Raw genomic sequence first — 20,731 nt, forward strand, 5'->3', positions numbered from 1 at the left:
GACGTGGTGCGGGCAGGAGGAGCATCCTCATCCCACTCTCTCTTGCAGATAGCTTTTGGGAAGCACTGGGTGGAAAGGCAGTTTATCGCACCTCCCCACGGCTGAAGGACAAGAAGATGGATGCTAACCCCCCTCGCCTCTTTGCTTGCTCAAACAAGAGTGGACGTTTTATTGTGAGTGTTTTGGGGTCTAACTGGAGGCTGTTCTCAATGATTTACACATCTGGCTACTAGGTCTGGAGACGGTCCTCCAATCCTTGGCCCAAGCTGCACCTCCACCAGTCTGGTTACAGTACTGCTTCCCAGTTAATGCACTTGGTTTCCCCCAAAGTGGTGTCAGCAGTGCTTCCCTGCAAAGACAGCTGCAAAATCCGTAGCCCTGTTGCCACTATAGCAATTTGCCATGGTGTTAAGCTAGGGTCCTTTAGCTGGGGTTAGCATTCAGGCTCCACTGACTAACTTGGATGCACTCCAAGTGGGAGGAATTGTGAGCACATGCATTTCCTGGGTAAACTGTGATGGAATTTGTCTGTTTGGCAAAGACTAGGGTGGATGGACGTGTTGTGTGCTCAGGAGCTATTCAAGCACCTCTTCGCCTTGCAGTGAATGCATTACATTCCTAAGCTGGTAACTGCTGGCAGGGAAAAAACAATGCAAGCATGGCTCAGAATAACACAAGTTTTCTCTTGAGTATGTGATTTAATTCTTTTTTCCCCCCCTCAAACATAATTCTTTTCAGATTGAAGAGGTTCCTGGGGAGCTGACCCAGGATGACCTTGCTGTAGATGATGTCATGATCCTTGACACATGGGACCAGGTACCATTGAGTTAATTTAACTAGGAAGGAAGCAAAGACGTGCTATGTAGAGAAGAGATCCACAGTTATGGAAAAGCTTTGATACCACAGGATCAATTTGGCCAGCTGAGGATAGATTAGATATTTAAACCATATTGATTTTTAATCTAAAGGCTGGATGAAGTTACATTCCTATAGCTTCCTCTGGTCAGATGATTGTCCAAATGAAATGTGTTTTGCTGGAATCAGTACAGTCTATTTACAGCTTTGAGCCTGTAAACTCCTTGAGGACAGGAGTTTATTCCCATACCTTCTCTGTGTGACTGAGCATGAGGTCAGCACCCAGTGATTCATTTTTATTAACTTCCTGTGTCATTAAGGAAAACAGAAGGCTCCTGGGTCACCTTGCACAAATCAAGCAACCGGTCTGTATATGGGAATGCTACAGCTGGTTAAAACAACCATATAGGTCAGATGGCAGCTGGTTCTCCCTGCTCTCAGAATAGGGTAACTGTACTGGCCATTGTTCACATCGTTGTGATTTATCATTTGGAAAAAAAAGTTCTCTCTCAAGCTATGCCAGCAGCATTAACAGCTTCATTTGTAGTTATGAGTGGATCAGCAGTTCAGCCAAACAGTATGGCTTTTTCCAGTTCTGTATCATGCCTCTGTTTCCTCGCTGAGACTTTTTCTGACTTTGTTTCAGAGGCAGATTGCTCCAAAAGTTGTTTGTGATCTTTCATTTGTAGGTCTTTGTCTGGATTGGAAATGAAGCACAGGAAGAAGAAAAGACTGAGGCCTTGGCATCTGGTGAGACCATCATATTTTTTTTTTCTAAATAACTCCTCTCTCCTTTATTCCACCTCTGGCTAGACCACAGGGAGCAGGGAGTTTCATTTTTTAAACATCCGCTATCTTTATGACAAGATAAAAGCACAGGCTGCCGGATTGATAAGGAAACCCTTGTGTCTAAAACAGCTTGGTACAATCAGGCACTGGTTGTTGGACAAACCATGTCCATCTTCCAGCAAACTTAGGCTACATAAATGGCTTTTACTTAATGACTAGAAGAAATGCAGTAATTTTCTGCCTTGACTGCATACTCTTTAAGCTGTATATCTAACTGTGTGGATAAGCACGAGACTCTTGTCCACTCAATCTTCAAATTTAAGAAGCAAAAGGTAACAAAGTCAGGGGAGGAAATAACTGTTGTTAATGGAAGTTAAAATCCTTGATACGAGTCAAAAGATCACCCCAGATCTGAGGGAAACGATGGCATAACTTTACAGTTTAAATACTGATGCTTGTTAGTGGCGCTGCTACGTAACTCATGAGCAAAGAGCATTCCTGATTTGAATCCTTCCAGATACTTGGCTTGTGATTAAAAACATCTCCTGGGACACTACTACACACCCACACACACCAGCTGTGACCTTGTTGGCAGTCACCTGTTTAATAATTTAAAAAAAAAAAAAAAAAGCCTGAGGCCTCGTTTTCTAAGTCTCTGCCATGCAGTGAGCTTTTTGCAGAGCCTCATTCGATGATCGCGCCACAAAAGCTGTCATGATTTGATGGGCTTTCCTCCTTGCCTGTTCACAGCTAAAAGGTACATTGAGACTGATCCAGTTGTCCGAGATAAGAGAACTCCTATTACTATCATCAAGCAAGGGTCTGAACCGCCCACCTTCTCCGGCTGGTTCCTGGGCTGGGATGATGATTACTGGACTGTTGATCCCCTGCAAAGAGCCATGGATGAACTGGCTGCCTAAGCAAAAAGCATTTTTCTTTTGGAGTAGAGTCAGCTTGGTGCCTTCACTACCTACAAGTGCTACTTCCTCCTGCAGGACACACATTAATGTGGCAACTGTTTTTAATAGCCAGATAGCTGTGCAATAATTAAAGAATTTAATGACCAGTCATACCACCTTCCCTGCTGCTTTGAATACGGTATTTAATACAATAAAGCTTATACGGAACAAGTGAAGACTAAAAAAGTTGTTGTATTTCAATTATTGGGAGGAACACCCTGCGGGGTCAATATTTAAGCTGTTTTGACATAAATGCACCTTTAAAATGTCTACCTAGTTTGTGATGTTTTTACATATGCATTTGCTGCAGAATGCAAGTCTTGCTGCTGACTGATCAGTGACTAAAACTTGCACTAAATTACTGCATGGAACAAGCCAGTGATTGGGGAAACAAATTAGATCAGAAAAAGGGTGGAAAACAAGACGCAAAGTAAAGATAAAATTAGGAGGGAAATGACATGAATATGTTATGGAGTGCAGAAATAAACTAGAGGCTAGCTCTTAATAGGTATCCTAAATACATGAGTTTTATGCCCCTCGAAACTGGGTTATCAGGGCTAATGATCCCTTCGTTTTTGGAGTTCTAACAAATTAGCTCTGGTCACTTTCAGGAAATTGCTCCTTCTGTTAACCTGCTGCTATCAGCTGGAGTAGAGCTCCTAGTGCTAATTGCTAATGCATTTTCAGGCAGGGAGAGAAATCCTGAGTCCCTAGGCCTGGGGCTGTAGTATGCAAATAGAGGGATGCCATGTAAATACGCCTGTGGATACAACATACTGCCACACATGGCTTCTTCCACAGAACAGTTCAGAGCAGCAGCTGGTTTCATGCCATAAACCATGGTGTGCTTCTGCTCCCCTGGAGGGAATAAAAACTTGTGTGATTTTTTTTTTATTTATTTTCCTTCTTAACTGCTTTTAACATGAGTCTCCTGCAAAAGCATCTTGCTTTCCTCCCCAAGTAGACACTGATGGTTTCAGCATGCAGCACAAGGCTTTTATTAAAAACCAAATGATGGTTCCTTGAAATGTAAGCTAGTGGGGAGATGCCTGGTGAAAGAAAAAGCAAGGTCATTAGGCCAAATATACGGAGATTGGTGATGTGTTATCATAGATCCTCTTCTTGTTATCATTCTTGAGTCTGTAAATGCAATGCATTTTAACAAAACACTAAGTGGAGGGTCTGCTAGCTTTTCCAGGCAAGGTGTTGTGCAAGGGCAGGAGTTTGACCTAGGCTAAAACTGCATCAGACTAGAAACTTCCCCTTTCAGCTCCTGAAGAATAGCTGAATGGATTTTTTTTTACACAATGAGAGTATAAAATGCCTCCATATTTTAGTTTTGAAGAAAAGTATGTCATGCTTAACCTTTAAAGAGAGCAGTGTAATGAAGTATAATTGTGTTCAGATTTACTTGTCCCTTATTCCTCCATGCCCCCTCTTTAATGGGCCTTCTGTTTATTGTAAGACACCAAAAACCTGCGTGTCCCTATACAAATCTTCTAAGAAGATTAAGACACAACCTCGAGACATTTATTTCATAGACATTAGGGCTGGAAGGGACCTCGGAAGATCATTGAGTCCAGCCCCCTGCCCAAAGGGCAGGAAGTCAGCTGGGGTCATAGGATCCCAGCAAGATAAGCATCCAGTTTGCTCTTGAAGGTGTTCGATGTAGGCGCTTGAACCACCTCCGGTGGCAGGCTGTTCCAGACCTTGGGGGCTCAGACAGTAAAGAAATTCTTCCTTATGTCCAGCCTGAAACGGTCTTGTAGTAGTTTATGACCATTCGACCTCGTCATCCCTTGGGGTGCTCTGGTGAACAAACGTTCCCCCAGATACTGGTGGTCACCCCTGATAAACTTATAGGTGGCCATCAGATCACCCCTGAGCCTGCACTTTTCCTGGCTAAAGGCTTATCTTTTATAGGAAGTGGTTTATATGGAACTGGAGACAATCATAGGCCCCTCATTCTCTGCTTGTACAGGAACAGTTGACTTCAAGATAGAACTTGTTAAAGCTTTGTGCCTAGCATTTTTAGGGTGGAACTGGCCTTTATTTAAAGAAGTTGCTTGTAAAAAGCAGACACTAAACCAAAATCCATTTAGTCTGGTAGCAATTTCTGGGACTTTCCCAGTTACTTTCTGTGATTCACCTCATTTGGCTCAAGGGTTAACAGCAACTCAGAATATAAGGTCTGAAGAAAGCTCAGTTTCTAATTCTTTTGGTTTTTATGCTAGGCATTCACCTGGTAATGAAACTGATGCCCAAGTAGATCACTTATGCTCTCACTCCCTGAGAGGCGGTGAATGGGTAGATCCATAGGTATCACATTTACCCAAAGACCCTCATTTGCCTAAATCCCTAGAAGCATTGTTTGTATTCAAGACAAAGGGCGAGTAGGGCAACTTTTGCAACAGATCGCCTGATAGATGAGCGAATACACTGGTAGTAGAAAAATATCGAGAGTATCACACCTGTACTCCCAGAGTCTATATCAAACTGCAGAACTGATGTCACTTGTGCTACACATATTTCAACAGAATGAGCACAGCACCAGGTACTGGTGTAAATCAGTCAGCTACATAACACCAAAAGTTGAATGACTGCGATGCAAACTCTGCTTGTGCCAAACTGAAATACCACTCATCATTCATGAAAGGACGGTGTCCTGTTACGTAGAATAGGAAAACCCCCTGACTCGGCTAAGTGTGGAAGACGAGGTGTACATAGGTACGTTTAGGAGATGGTACATGTGTTGCAGGGGGACAACTTGGTTCTTGTGAGAGTGGGATGAAACCAGAAGGTACATTTCAGTATTGTATTTGTATTACACTTACTGCAGGAGAATGCAGTCAGGTGAAACAGTTATAGATTAATCTTAATCCTGGCAGGATCATAGGAAAAACTAGGGCTGGAAGGGACCTTGTGAGTCATCTAGTCCAGGCCACTGCTCATGGCAGGATCATCCCTAATTAAACAATCCCAGCCAAGTCCCCCCATCACCTTTTTAAAGCGATGAGATTGTTTTCTCCCCACCGTAGTGTAGAATGGAAGGCCGTCTGAGTAGTTCTTAATGCCTATGGTTGCTCAGTGTGAAAGCCGGTAAGAGATGATCAAGAACGGCAGGATCTTGTGGCAAAAAGCACTATCATGCCATTACTCAATACAATGGATGCGAATACAAAATGACTCATTGCACAGAGGCAATTAGATAAGTTACAAACTTTATTATGGGCAGCGTGAGTACAAGGGCACTTCTGCAATCCGTTTATCACCATCACCTTTGCCTTTATTTTTATACTAGCTCCCAATGCTTAATGACTAGACGCCAAGTTCAGTAGAGTTGGATTCTTGCCACCAATGGAGTTTTCTCCGGTGCTGAATCTGGCTCAACAATCTCAGCGCAATCTGTAATTCTATTTTTCACAGATGTAACAGTGGTTTAACAGATTATGCAAATGAACATTAGAGGATTTACAGAACATGTTTCTCTAACTATGACATGTATGCAAGACGTGGGAACTTTCTATTTTCTATTTGCTCTCACTTATGTAGTGATGCGTTTACAGTCAGGGCAGACAGTTATGTCGAGTTAGCAGGACTGAAAGGAGCCCTGAAGCGGAAGATCAGGAAATGAAACTGATAGTCTTGCAGCAGGCAAGGAGCTGAGCAGAGGGGACCTGAACTGCAAGCGTTTCAGTGAAGCTCAGAAAACAAGGAACCAACTGACTTATGAGATGGGGCCTAAAACTAATCTTATGGGTATGTGTCAATCATTACGACAACTATGCTATTATAGTTATCAGAGGAACACAGAACAGCTGACTTGGTACTATACACTGTCCCAAGATTAACATGAGACCAAATATAAAAGATTACGAAATCTTCACACTACACAAGGATATGTAATTTATAACTGGGAGTATAAGATGTTCCTTCTTAGCAAATACATACAAATAAAATCATTAACCTTATTTAGCAGACACTGGAAAAGTATACAGATCTTTTGTTAAAAATATGAAATACATGACCATTTAAAAACCACACTATATTTGCAACAGGTGCCAGCTTTAAGACAGATACAGAACTTCAAATCCTGTGTAACAAGTGTATTTAAAAATCAAAATATGAAAGGCTACCATTTACAAACAAAAAAATCGCTATTTTATTATTTTTTTTAGAAAGCAGTACTTTTAAAAAGAGAATATACAAATAAAGGCAGATTCAGAGACATTTCAAACTTTTTTAAAAGGCATTAATCTGTACAAGCAGGCGCACAACCATGATGACTGGAGAGCATATCAGTGACTACAAGCCTATTATATCCATAACTACAGTGTTTATGCCTCTCCCATTGTTAAGGCAGGGGTGGAAATTTCGTTTCAGCAGCATGGGCCAACTGCTGCCTCTCATAGAGGGGAGACTGGATTTTAAGACGACACTGGTCTGATTTTTCAGAGCTACCAGTATCCAGTGCTCCCCTGTTTGCTTACTTCAGGAAACAGGCAGAAGTGAAAGAGCACGTGTGGCTCCAGTTCATATGGCTACAATCCAAACAGAAAGTGGCTGAAACCCTTCATTTCCTCACACAGGGCCAATGCCACTTTCTGAAATGGAGCAATGCCCTACACAGCATGTGTGGCTGGTGAGAGAAAACCCCTCTCCAGCTCTGGGATTACTTCACAGTCCTTCCAAGAGGAAATTCCTCACCCAAAGCGGTCATCCAGATTATTTGGGAAAGGGGACCTATAGACGACAAGAGGTTGTCACCCAAGAGAATAAAATAACTTCACATTTAAAACGGATGATTGTTTTTAAAAGTGCCGTTTGTTTATAGGACTTGGAGAGGATTTTGATTGCTCACATTCACGAACACTTAATATGTTTCACTATCACATACTCTGCTCAGGGTCGCAAAAAAGAGGGTGCCTTAAAAGCCCCATTCTGCTAACATTACCTGAAGCCTTAACAGCTAATTTGTTTTGACAGACAATCCTGCTGCAGAAGATCCCTTCTTCCAGCACAATTCAGTGTTTTGGACTCATGAGGTTTTGCAGCATGTCTATAGGCAGCGGGAAGACAATGGTAGAGTTCTTCTCTGCAGCAATGGTGGTCAGGGTCTGCAGGTAGCGAAGCTGAAGAGCAGCAGGGGACTCGCTAATAACCATGGAGGCTTCTTTCAGGGCCCTGGAGGCATTCATTTCACCCTCAGCCGCAATTACCTGGGGGGGAACAGAATGGGTGAAATAGCAAGTGTTTGGCACACTGCTACCTCAGAGGCTCGCTGAGCTATTTCGGTCCCTTAACTTACAAGACCAAGTGCCAAACTGTGCACCATCCTTAGGTAGCAGATGTGAACACGGTCTCTACGGAGAGCTTTAGTTTATAACTTAAGAGTTTTGTACCTTCTGAAATAGCTGCCAGGACCCTGCTCCCCACCCAGTACCCTGCCAAAGGGACTCTTGCACACTACCATCCTCTTGCAGACCCATCTTACTGGTATTAGTAGAAGGCAGCAGTACAGAAACCTGAGCAGAGGAGCCAGGAGAAGCTAAATCCATGGGTTGTGTAAAAAGCTTATACAAGATTTCAACTGGCAAAGAAAATCAAAGCAACCTGTGAAGAACGAGAGGGGGAATAAACTTACCTTCAAGTTTGAGGTACCCAAGATTCACTTTGAAGATAAAGCTATGCTATGCACTGAACATTTACTATGAAGTGTGTGTCCCACCCTATCAGGGTGAATGCAGTGGTTGGCAAACAATTCAGCACCAAAGCCCATGTTTGAATCACTCACCTGCTAGAAATCCCACTGGAACGGGATCCAAGACCGGTGCAGTGACACCAGGTACCTGGACCTGCAACCTCAGCTGTTTTCCACTCACTTCTCAGAGCTTCCCCCTGCCCTTTCCCTTTCTGCATTGAGTGGTCACATCTTGCATGAAAAGCTACCGAATATAAAGGGACCTTCCCCTATCCCTCCCCTTGGCTCACCTACCCCACAACCTCCCCACCCTTTCACAAATGCACAAGTCTTTCCTCCTCTGAGCTCTTGCACCAGTTACCCCATCCCATTTCCTGATCTCTCTCATGCTTCCTTACTCTCACACTTCTGGCTCCTTCCCTTCACCATACAAACAGGCATGGGTCTCTCCCATCTTAATATCTACCCTTGCCCCCAAGTGCCTCTTCAGCTACTGCCCTATCTCCCTGTCATTTTTAAGTCCATTGTACACAGCCGTTTACACACTGCTTGCCAGAGGGATCTAGGATGGAGCTTTTCTCCTCCAGTTTTACCTGGTTTCTCCCCTACACACTCCACTGGCATTTACCACATTTACTGCAACATCCCTCTCTGCCCTTGACACCTGCTGTTTGCCCAGTCGTGCCCAGTCAGAACACAGCTGCAAAGAGCATCATCCTAGCCTGTTGCTTTGATCATGTCACCCCTCTTTTTGCATCTCTCTATTGGCTCTTCTTTTTTCTGTCACATCAATCAGAAGTTATTCATCTTCAAGTTGAGGCCCCTGCATGGTCTATCATCTCTTGCTCAGTATTGAGATGTCGACTCCCACTTCTGATGGGCATACAGAGGCTGGCACTGTTGTTCACTTTTTGCATTGTCAAACAAGTGCCTTTGTGCTTTCTCTCATGCTGCCCTTCACCCTTGGGATGAACTCCCTGTAGACATGCACAAACCTAAGTCATTATTTTATTGCGCATCCCTCCTTAAAACTCCCTCTGCTCTCTTGCTGTGATGTGTACAAAAACCTTGACAGTGGTAAGACTTTTTGATGTGCTAAGACTGGTGGTTGGGTGTGGGTGTGCATGCAAGGGGGGGCTGCCATTATTTTAACCATTAGTCTAAGTTATCAATATGAAGTTGGTAAATCATTTAACTCCCAAAAATGTAGGCTTTAATCTTTCGAAAGTATAAGGTACTGCTTACAACCAAGGCCCTCTCCAACTGTCCTGCAAAGTTCACCTTCAGTATTCAGCCACCAAGTGCGTCCAATGAAATCCTGGTTTCCTCATTTTTATTTCCACGCACAAACATAAGCAAGCAAGCTGTTTTTACAAGTGGAATCTAAAGGTTTCATTAGCTTTTTCTCCTTTTCACTAAGTATACTCACTTTTCAGTAAGTATATGATAATGAATATGAATTTAGATATCACAATTCAAAAACAGGCAAAAATTAAATTCTGTGGCATTAAACAAACTACAATTAAACCTTCTGTTGTCAAGAAGGATCTCTGCATTTTGCAATGAAAGTTCAATACTTCCAATGAGAGAGAGGTCAGAACAAAACATTAATGTGTTTCTAAAAGTAAACGACCTTTCCAATTTTGGTCTTGGGCTGGCACTTCCAACAGAATCTGCAGTTTTGTCTTTGAAGTAATTCAGTCCGTGCTGCAAAGCTTTCTAGTGTTGGGTTTGTGAACCGCCAGAGGGAGCAAGGTTCACAGCAAAAGGTCTCCTTAAGCAAGCAGGAAAACCATTCTGCTAAGTTTTGGGAAGCCAATTTCCAAATTCCCATAGCAAAAATCTCAGGGGATATTTACATAAGACTGCCCTACCGTCCATTAGAAAGGACAGGAAAAAACACCACCAAATGGATTTCCAATACTATTAATGCAGAGGAGCTAAGAATACTGCTTTACAAGCATTAAGCCACATAACCCCTAGAAATATTACACAGAAATTGAAATGGAGCATAAGGGGCTTATCTAAAGTCTCAGCAAGTTAACGGAAGAGGCAGGAACCCTGACCCATGTCTTGCATTCCAGCCAGCTAGCACCGTACCAAGACTGCATCCTGTTTATATTTTTAGGAGTTGTCGTGGGACAGAAGGGTTGGGCTTTAAAATGCTCTTTGAGAGGGAGACAGATGAGGGCAAGCTTCCAAACTGAATCCTACCAAAAATCTTGTCCCACTTTCCCCTATGCTCTTTGTGAAGGTCTTTGTCCTCAGAGGAATCACCAAAGAAGTTACAGATAAAAATGGAGTAAGAAGAGATCATTACCTTGGCTCTTGCTTCCCGGGCTGCTTCTGCTTCAGCAGCCATTGCTCTCTGCAGCTGAACTGGCAGCTTCACATCCTTGATTTCCACACGTTCCACTTTAATTCCCCAGTCATCTGTTGCCTCGTCAAGTGTGGCCTGTCAAAGAGACAGGACAAATGTGTGATCTTCACTTGCCTGGCTAAATTATGAAAATCATTTTAAAACACCAATGCCAAGTTAAACAAAAAGATTTACCAAACAAATTAAAGTAAAATACTATTAATCCACGGATATCTCGCTATATCTAAGGTGCAGAATATACCTACGTTGCAATTCTGTCATTGCTGAAACATGGTGGTTGTAATATAGTAGTAGAGTAACAAACTTAAGAGACTGACACAAAAGCTAAAAGCCATCGCTGTTAACCATAACAGCACAGGCCTGAGAAAGCAAAAACAACCCATCTTTTGGGCCTTTCCTTTGCTTATGATTCTTGGTATACTTGGACACTGTTCCAGCAGCTCTTGGGAGAAGCTATAAACAAAACCCCACACTCCAAATTCAACTGGATGTGCTTGGCTTGTCAATTTATACCCAAGAAAAGGCTTAGTTTGCAAGGTACTCCCCATCCCTGTTGCTTAACTTGATCAAGTAGGTAAGCAGGGCTCTAAAAGTTGCACATACCTGCATGCTGTGAGCAATTTCTTCACGATCAGAAAGGATCTGAGAGAGGTTCTTAGTCCCCAGAACATTCCTCAGGGTGGTTTGTGCCAAGAGCCGGGTGGCTGAGTCAGCATTTGTGATGTTTGCTACAGCAAGGGTGGCATTCTGGACTCTGTAATAAACCACTCCATCTACATTCACGGTCACAGAGTCCTTGGTGAGGATCTAATAGGGAGAAAAGACGGCAAATAATGAAATGGAACAATAAGGACCACAACAAAATGATTATTAAACAGCAAACTGTAATTATACTACATGCTTGCAATATCATCTAGAGCACAATTCTGTTTTTGCCATGGTCATGGGATGGTTTTAGAAAAGTAGGTTATTTCCATCTCAAATATGGGCTCTGTGTGTGCATGTATTGTATATATGTAAAGACACAAATGTATCATCTCAGTTTAACTCCTTTGGATTAGGAGGAATTTGGGATCATGACACATGTCACAGGAAAATACGTTTTAGTTTGCACCCGGGATTGTACAGATCCAGCAGCAGCAATGTACATCACTAATAACCTGGCAGAGAAAGCAGAGAAAACTTTCAGAAACCAAGAGGACTAAGAACACACTGAAGGGTTTCTTTTTGTTTGCATGAAGAGGTAAGAGCATGACCATCCAATTGAAAAGGTTGTGATCGCAGGGTAGGAATACAAAAAAAGAGCAGAAATTTAAAAAAATCATAAATGATAGAGGGCTTCTTTGACATTTATATGCATGGAGACATGATTTACAAAAGGAGTAGATACACTGAAGCTCCCAAGCGTTTTGACCTGAAAAAAAGCAATGTTTTAACAAATTATTATTAGAGCCAGGGTGGTGTATGCAGGTCACTGACTCTGGGGCATGTCCATCTCAAAAGGTTTGTCTCTCACAGCTAGGTGGCTTGGAAGGTTTAAGCCTACGTCCTATAATACAGGAACCATGACAGTGTTGGTGCAGGGCACGTGTTTCTTACACACACTGTATGCTGCTTTCAGGACCACAAATCATCTAAGATGAACCTGACCACACGTGTCAATTTATAAACCATGAACAAAACAGGTGACCTACTTAGCTGGGTTAAAAAAAAAGAAGCATATTCTGACTGTGCTTTTTAAAAGGAGTGGCACAAAAAGGAGTTGCCATGCATTTGGGTGAACCGGAGAGGGAAACTCTGAGAGCCATTATCTCGAACAAGGAAATGGTCATAGAAATCAATTTAGTCAAGGCACCTGACCCAGCAGCGGCCCGTGGCAGCTACTCAAGAGGGAAGTGAAAGTCCCACTAGGTGCCTTGCTTCTGCATCATTACATGCCATACCAAAGAGAGAAATTACTGCTTGATCCCCAGCTTGTGATCAATTAGTGTCATGAAGCACGGATAATCCCCAATCGGTGTAACAGCGGGTGCTGCTGTTCTGAATTAGGATGATTCCTACTGCTGCAGGATATTGAGGAGGCAGATGTTTAACTATGCCCACAGCTTACATTTTGTTTAATACCATGTTTTAAGTGCATCACGAGGCCTTCATCTCTGTGGGCAGAGGCGTAGCAATGCAGCTGGGTGTCCAGGGCAGCTGCCCTGATGAACCCACCCTACTTACGCAACTGTCTTTGAGTCATGTTATGAAAACATCACTCCTTAAGTTTTAGAGGGAAAGATATTCTCATCTTCTAATTCTACTTGTTAAAGAAAGTATCACAAAAATGACTATTAGGCAAGCCCAGCCTGCTACTCAGTGGTGCTCTCTCTTCACTGACCTGATGGGGAAGTTTTTTACTTTTTCTATTATTGTGTGCATTAAATGAATACAACTACAAACACTCATAAAAAAAACCTAACCAGCCCTATGGCAAAAACTGGGCCCAAGTGTTTTATCATTTCTTAACAGCTTCAAAAGGGAGTGGAAAATACCACTTTTTGCCAAGTTACGCAGAACTCTTTACTCAGAAGCATCCCCAGGGATGTAAAGAGCAGTTGGAACAGGGTTGCTTAAAAGCAGCTTGCTAAGGAGCCCTGTGGGGAGGGGAAGTACATGTACACATAATAATATATGAAAGAGAGATCAACCCCAGCCTTCTGGGAGTCTTGTGGATCCTTTTAGGAGAATGATGTCTCTGAACTGTCAGAGCAAACTGCAGCAACAACAGGACTGCAACCTTTTTTAAAAGCACCAAATGGGGCTCCCCTTACAAACTGCAGGAGTTGGAAATGCATGCTCCAAAACTAGTCTGAGGAGGCACCCATACAACCGGGCTATTTAGGAAATAAGTGCACCAGGCAGAAGGCCTACATTTCATTTGGCTTGCAACCAGCATTATTTACTGCACTCAGCTTATTAAAAAGAGCTATTTCTTATCAAGACCCTGGCAATGTATTGCTCTTCTTACGGACACTGATTGAACAAGAGATGCATGGATCTGCCCAGTATCCGCTGCATTGTATTGACGGGACTAGAAGCTTATCTCTGGAGTGCAGCAGGAAATTGTCATTTGTAGAGAATTGGAGAATCCGATATTAATGATCTATTTAGTTTATTTTTTTTAACATTTATATGTGGTACAGAAAGATGTACATGCCACCTAGCAGAGAGATCAAGAACATAGCCCCTTTTGAGGCGTTCGTAGTGCACATTAAATATAGAAACCAGTGTCTTGGGGAGAGAGGACTCCCACCTAGGAGGAACAATGTAAAACATTCAGTCATGATATTGCTTCTAATATTAGTTGCTTTAAAAAAAATGAAAAAATAAAAAGACTGTGCAGTATGCAAAACTGGAGAAAGCAGACAGCATGTCAGAGGGATTGCAGATCTGGGTGGCCTTGACAACATTTGGGAAAAGAGAAAGCATGACCTGCAGCATTTAGTGCCTTTGAGTCCCATACTCTATTGGCTACAAGTCTGATGTAACATTGTCAGACAAGAATCAGAGAAAGGCTATCATCAGCATAAAGAGCCATGTTTTGTAAATGAAAATGTATTGCTGCCCCAACCAGTAAAAACCACAAGCATAATGTAATCTAATTGAAAAGGAAAACTGAAAAACCTGATGGCCTCTGTAATGGTGCATGAGCGGCTGCAAGCACATTATGTCCAACTGTGATTAGGTTTCTAACCAATTAACCTTTAGACTCTTTTCTGACAGTTACCATTTGTCTAAGTCCACCCAATAAAGATGAGCAGTAAACTGGGTGGCAAATGGTACAGAAAACAAATATGCCAGGCAGGTTGCATTCAACAACACATCAGACAAAGCAGAATCCCAGTTACAGTCATCATGGTGCAGCTGTTTGAGAATGTGTTTTTAGAAGGCTTCTGGGAGATATTTAATTCTCAAGCGACATATCCAGTGAATTTTCTTCATCCATTGGTTTCTCTCTTTAGAGAAATAGTGGGTTTCCTTAAACAAGAGTTGTTCCTAGCATTTCTGTTTCAAACTTGGTCAGTCACCTGCATTTCTTGCACCTCAAAGATCTGAGGGAGGTTTACAGGTAATGCAGCTTCACAATGCCAATGCCAAGAAATGATATGAGTTCAGTTACCCAGATGGTGAGCAATTTAATGAAGAGTGAATGAGAAATGAGGGCTTGGCTTTGCATCAGCTGCTGCACAGCGCCTCCCCATATGCATGCTGTTAAATTGATGGCAGATGACAGCCAAACTTCAGCAGCTCAGCCCTCAAAGAAAGAGGGTAAGTTACCACGGCTTAGCTTCCACTTCCTGTGGGCCACAGGTATGAGCATGGGCAGTTACTGCAGAGCAGCTGACTCCAAGTAAATTGTTCATATGTCCATACCTTAATGCAGGAGGGATGATCGATTTGCCTTAACATCATACAGCAACACAGCAGCAGAACTGCAAGCATAGCACAGCAGTCTCGACAGCAAAGCCTGCCAGCTCAAACCACAACACAGTACTTGACAAATCACTTATTAGTGTTTGAGGGGAGACTGTTTTGCTGAATGTCATGAATAAGGGGTTAAGTTTCTTTATATTACACTGTACCTGAACAAAGAGGAAGCCAGAAAACTACTCCAACACTATACAGCTATACAATACTGGGTGAGGGGAAGAGGGGTTGGAAGGGAATAAGTTCAAATTACAGGCAGCAATCCATAGCTCTGGGTGTGTTAAATCACACTGCACAGAATTCAATACATGTTTTCATTGATACGTTATCCAGAGCTGGTTCAGACAGGATTAAAAGCTTTCACTGAAATAAGAATAGCTGGAGGGAGTTTCTTGCAAAATAATTCATGCCAAATCAGGAACAAACAAGGGGGTTCAGAAGCCCTTGAAGGAAAAAAAAAAAGGAGTACGGAGGGTTGAATTCTGTTTGCATTTGGCAAGATGCCAGATGGTACAGTGCAAACTTACCTCTTGGGGAGGTATATCAAATGAGATAGTCCTCATATCCACTTTGATAAAGCTGTCTGTGCAAGGCAGGACAAAGAACAGACCTGTACACAAAACCAATTCAAAAGACTGAGACAACAGACCTTCAATGCTTGTTTATTTTAGCAGCTCTTTGTCATCCTCTCATCCCCACCCATCCGCTTTAGACAGTGTATGTACTTCATATACTTCAGCAGCATTTGTTTGTTAGCGCTGTAATTTTGCTTTGTGGCTCTTAAAGGGGAATCAGGCATTACCTGGTACAACCTCTGAAAAGCTCACTACCCCTGGGGCTGGATTTGAGAAGAAAGAAACACTACATGACAACATGCTGCCTGCAGGAACCAGATCTAGTAGTCGGGAACTAAAGAATTCTACAGAACTGGGGATCATTATTTACTGCCAATATGCCAGCGATGGAAATATTAATAAAAATGGAAAAGAAAGATGCTGCTGCAACTGGTCAACTCAGACAGAAAGTAACACTGCCATCCTGTACAATCTTGGCACAATTTCCAAAGTACAGAGGAAAAACTTTTAAAAGTGGCCAAACAAATGCTCAAGGTGTCCTTTTAAAATCATTAAGGCTTTTAAGTCACTCAAATACTTGTGAAAGCTTTAGTCTTAAGTTTCTATAAAAAAAAAAAAAAAATCAAAAAGGCCTCATTGAATGTAACTCCTTTTTCCTATTTGTTTGGTTTCACTTTTACCCTTCAAGCCTATATATCAGCCAAGGAGCACTGGATGAGACTCACTTTGTATGGAGAAAATGAGAAGGCTAAGACTGCCAGCTCCTGTTTGTGACAGACCCATTTTCTGGAGCTTTCATCCATTTGTCCCTTATTCAGCTAAGCCACAAGAGCTCCTGCTTTACTGCCCCAACAAAATAACAAATTTGAAATGTTATGTATTTATTACCAATTGTTTCCACAGCCCCCTGAGCACCCCAAGAGAAAATGCATCCTAAAGGAAACCAAAACTGGTATAAGAATAATAGGTTCTTATGTGATGGGGGAAGGCATGGAATATATATAAATGAGTCATTTTTCAGTGTAACTGAGGCAAGCTGCTACTTGTAACTTGGCGTTTTGGTTAAGAGTGATTTTGCTGAAATTAGTTTGGAAGAAATGTCCAACTCAAACAACCTTTAAACTCCAGGGAGAGGGCAATAAAAACCAGCACCATCATCTGTATTGTACCACCAAGCTGACACAGTGAATACAGTCCTTTCCCCTGACAATCGTATAACTGAATCAGACTCCATATGCACAAATATTTAGCATGCTACTCTGGACTGACCTGGTCCTTTGGCTCCCCCTTTTAAGATGCGCCCAAGTCTGAAAATGATGGCTCGTTCATACTCCTTTATGATCTGTAAACAGACATTCAGTGTAAGAGGCCTCCACCTTGAAGATGAATGAAGATCTACAGCAGTCCTGATGACATGTCAAAGCTTGTGGAAATTTATTATGAATAATACTGAACAGTCTCTAGTCTTACAGGGTGTAACATGCATACTTTTCATTTTTTCAGTACAGCAGTTACAAGAAATAAATATTAAAAGAGGGTTATTTGTCAAGAAAATATTTTAAAGGAAGAAATAAATGTTTGGAGAGAATGGAATGATTTTGCAAGAACAGATGTGGCAATCAGATCACTTGGACAAAACAAAGAAAGAAAAGAAAAAGAGCATAAGGAACACTCCTGCCCTGAAAAGGGCAGACAGACTAGATGTGATATAATTAGTCCTAGAAAAGCCCTAATTTCCATTTTTTTAAATACAGCTTTATAATTTTCTCTCCATCTCCTCTAATTAAAATACATTAAAAATTCAATGCAATAAAATGTCATATACTATGCAGCTGTGATCAAAGAATGATGGGCGGTCATGATCATCTGTGGTTTTGGGAAATCAATTGAACAACATCGATAACCAGCAGGACACATCCTGCATTGTTTAATGTCTAACTCAAGTCCACCAATGAACAGCTTTACCTTTATGCACATCCAGACAGATATCGGAAAGGTAAGAACGGTGAAGAAAAACGAAACAATCACGAGGATCCATCCACACACACCAAGGCCAGCATCAGAGTCCTCTGGAGAGAGAGGTAGGTATTTTAAATACAAGACTATCCATTATAGAAAACAATTGCCACATAAAGATACAATGACATGGCATCTTAGCATGAAATCATCATCAGGGCTTTTCCCTGGACCTAATACACCGCCCACTGGACCTAGACCATACTGGCAGACCAAACTCTGTTTTCTCTTCCACTGAAATCACCAAGTTGCCAAAGTACAGTCAAGAGTAGAATTTGGTTCAGTAAATGAAAACATAATTGAAGTACACTGCCTTCACACCTGTAACTGCAAAGGGTAAGAGATTTAAAATTTAAAACACTGCAATATTTTACACAAATCAACGTCTTCTCTCTGCGCCAGGAAAGACTACAGGGCAGTAGCTGAAAACTATTTTCCAGGCTGGAAACCACAGCTTTGTTTGCCCAACTACTGTTTGGATAGCAGCAGCAACTAGAAAAACTTCTGTCATTTAAACACTCAATTCTAACTAATTTGGCAGAGATGCAAAAATCTCACAGCTTCCTGAAATGCACGTGCAGACACTAGCAAAATCAGCCTCAGCTTTCTATCTTATAACCAAGGTTCATAAAAGGGATGACAGAAGGTGCTTGGATGGCTCATGACCACTCAGACAAGAACATAAGGGCATCTTTTTCTAGCAGTTTCCTGTGAAGGATCCTTCTGCTCTGAACAGAGCACAAGACAGTCCTCTATCATCAAATGGCTGCTACATCGCTCAATCGTGCACCACAGCAAGACTTCCTGGAGCAAAACAAGTCATTTCAAATCATGCACAGCTAGAAGAAGAGCCTGCAAAGCACCATGACATGGTGACATTGAACTATCGAGCATTCATAGAGAGAAACTAGATCCTCATGAAGAGGAAGTTTCTTATCCTCCCAGCCCAGATTTTCCTGCGATGGCCAAGAGTCTTTGCTGCCAAGCACGGCATTCCCAGGGTGACACTAATAACTGCCAAATGCTGCACTTGTACAAGGGAGGTTGAAACCACCAGATCATTGAAACTCAACCCCATCCTTCAACCCCTGTAAAAAAGCCCTAAAAGAAAAAAAAAAGTGGTAGGTAGTACAACACCTATGTCAAAAAGTCATAATGCTAAGAAGTGTTTGTTCCATTAGACAGAACACAATTCTCATATTTTAGATATTAAAATATCTCCTTTGGACCATGCCTCTAGGTTTTGCTAAATGCCAACATCATCCAGATTGCCGCTTGCTTACTTGCAAACTCACAGTCCTTATTCTGATTTACGTACCATCTGCACAAACACCTTTTCTCAACACAGTTCACAGGGCCTGGTACTTACTATGCAGTGGACTGCACTAGCCAGATGTCTGATTCCTAAAAATAGCAGTCGGAGAACCTATCAGCTACCACAAGGTTTTATTGAAAGACTCCACAGTTTCTTTTGCTTCAAGGAAGATATAATAGATTATTTTTTGTACTCATTAAAATAAATAAATTAAAATTTCCCTCATTTTTTTCCTAAAGCAAAATACTTAATTGTTTCACACAAGCCGCTGTGGGCGTATGCTACTGTCTTCATTTTACAGATAGGGCAACTTGCAGGGGGAAAAAGTTAATATTTTTCAAGCATCTAAATTTGGATACCCAGAATTGGTGGACAACTGAGACATGCTTTCCAGAAGGGTCGAGCCCTCACAACTCCAACTGAAGTCAGTGGGAACTGCAGCTATATGGTATCTCTAAAAAAGAAAATCAAGTCTTAAGTGCCCCTAAACTTAACACACCAAATATTAGCTGAGTCTGTTGCATATGCAGGGGTATGTGATTTGGCCAAGGTCAAACAAGAAGCCCTCACCCCCTGTCCTTGTGCTTTAGGTCAGAAGGTCATTCTTCTCCGATGTACTCTTTCAGCTATGATAACATTTGACAAGCTTGTTCTCAAGGACTGGACATCTTGATCTAGTACTATCCAACTTCATCTTTATGCAGTAATTCAAGAAGCTCTGAAGGGACCTGATCACTTCCCCATCATCTATGAAGAATGCCAGGAACAAGAATGTGCTCATGATACCAACCAAGGGTTTTGTTTAAGGTAACTTCCTCAAGCATGTTGCTCAATAATTCCTGATACTTAAGTCATCTGTGGCTGATGGAGAAACACAAAAAGACAAAGAAACTACTGCTTCAAGTCTGGTATTCACAGAAAAGAATGACTGTACAAAACACTATTATGCAACCTCCTGTCACACCCTGAACACCAAAGGTGTGTGCATTTTTCCTTTCGACAGGAAACTCTCCCCAAGTCATTACACCGCTGTCACAAAAGAAAACACTCCCTTTAATCACTTGCTGTTTAAACAACACTGATACTGGGTGTCCTGTGACTGATACTCAAGCAACTTCTGGATGTACAGAAACCCACTTTGGATCTAAGTTCTGGGAGTATACAGCTCCATACCTGTGTTCCACTTCCAGCGACTCTATGACTCATGGGTGACATTTACTTATAGAATAAATCTATTTGCAAAAACATCACATTATTGCAATGCTTCTCTGCTCACAGAAAGTGAAATTTAAAAATTCAGATGATTTAGACTTCCCTTTCACAATAATAATTTGAAAGACTGCTTTTACATTATTATAGCAACCGCAGCTCTTCTCTTAAAAGTAGCTTGAAATATCATGCATGTTATAGAGCTTGCCACAGGCACAGCTCTGGCAAGATACAGCATGAAATATAGAAGATTAATTTAAAAAATGAAGTGAACTGGTGGTATTGCTCACTTTTTCTGCAGTGCTTTGGACCCCTGCTACTATAAATCACCTCCCGTATTGGAGCTCAGGTTCCCTGGTACTGCTTGTGACGTCCTTGTTCTGCGGTTAGAGACTTGGAGCTAAATGCCATTTCACTTTACGTGCCTAAGTGGTGTGTATGTAGCCACGTCACTTTAGC

General features: G+C 41.9%; 2 protein-coding genes across 5 annotated transcripts in view; one reads left to right on the forward strand and one right to left on the reverse strand.

Annotated features, from left to right (window-relative positions):
- GSN (gelsolin) overlaps positions 1–2,789 on the forward strand; it is a 37,006-nt gene extending 34,217 nt beyond the window's left edge. For all 4 annotated transcript variants that reach the window (XM_025193953.1, XM_006016887.2, XM_006016886.3 and 1 more), the window contains exons 14-17: positions 49–173; positions 739–816; positions 1,545–1,605; positions 2,395–2,789. In XM_025193953.1, coding sequence (XP_025049738.1) covers positions 49–173; positions 739–816; positions 1,545–1,605; positions 2,395–2,564 — 434 coding nt within the window. In that variant the 3' untranslated portion in view covers positions 2,565–2,789. The remainder of the gene's footprint in view (positions 1–48; positions 174–738; positions 817–1,544; positions 1,606–2,394) is intronic.
- A 3,017-nt stretch (positions 2,790–5,806) lies between these two features.
- STOM (stomatin) lies at positions 5,807–17,842 on the reverse strand. The gene is made up of 6 exons (XM_025193961.1): positions 17,698–17,842; positions 17,002–17,074; positions 15,685–15,767; positions 11,288–11,491; positions 10,625–10,759; positions 5,807–7,822 (listed from the first exon to the last, which is right to left on the reverse strand). The coding sequence occupies exons 1-6, from the start codon at positions 17,707–17,709 to the stop codon at positions 7,628–7,630; spliced, it is 702 nt and encodes a 233-aa protein (XP_025049746.1). The 5' UTR covers positions 17,710–17,842; the 3' UTR covers positions 5,807–7,627.
- Between the last annotated feature and the right edge of the window lie 2,889 nt (positions 17,843–20,731).

Source organism: Alligator sinensis, unplaced genomic scaffold, assembly GCF_000455745.1.
Source record: "Alligator sinensis unplaced genomic scaffold, ASM45574v1 scaffold611_2, whole genome shotgun sequence".
Classification (NCBI taxonomy): Eukaryota; Metazoa; Chordata; order Crocodylia; family Alligatoridae; genus Alligator; species Alligator sinensis.

Coding starts and splice junctions, on each gene's coding strand:
- STOM (XM_025193961.1), bottom strand. Junction 15,768..17,001: donor AGGGGGAGCCAAAGGACCAG/GTCAGTCCAGAG, acceptor TTTTGTGTACAG/GTCTGTTCTTTGTCCTGCCT. Junction 7,823..10,624: donor CCCGGGAAGCAAGAGCCAAG/GTAATGATCTCT, acceptor GTTCCCCCCCAG/GTAATTGCGGCTGAGGGTGA.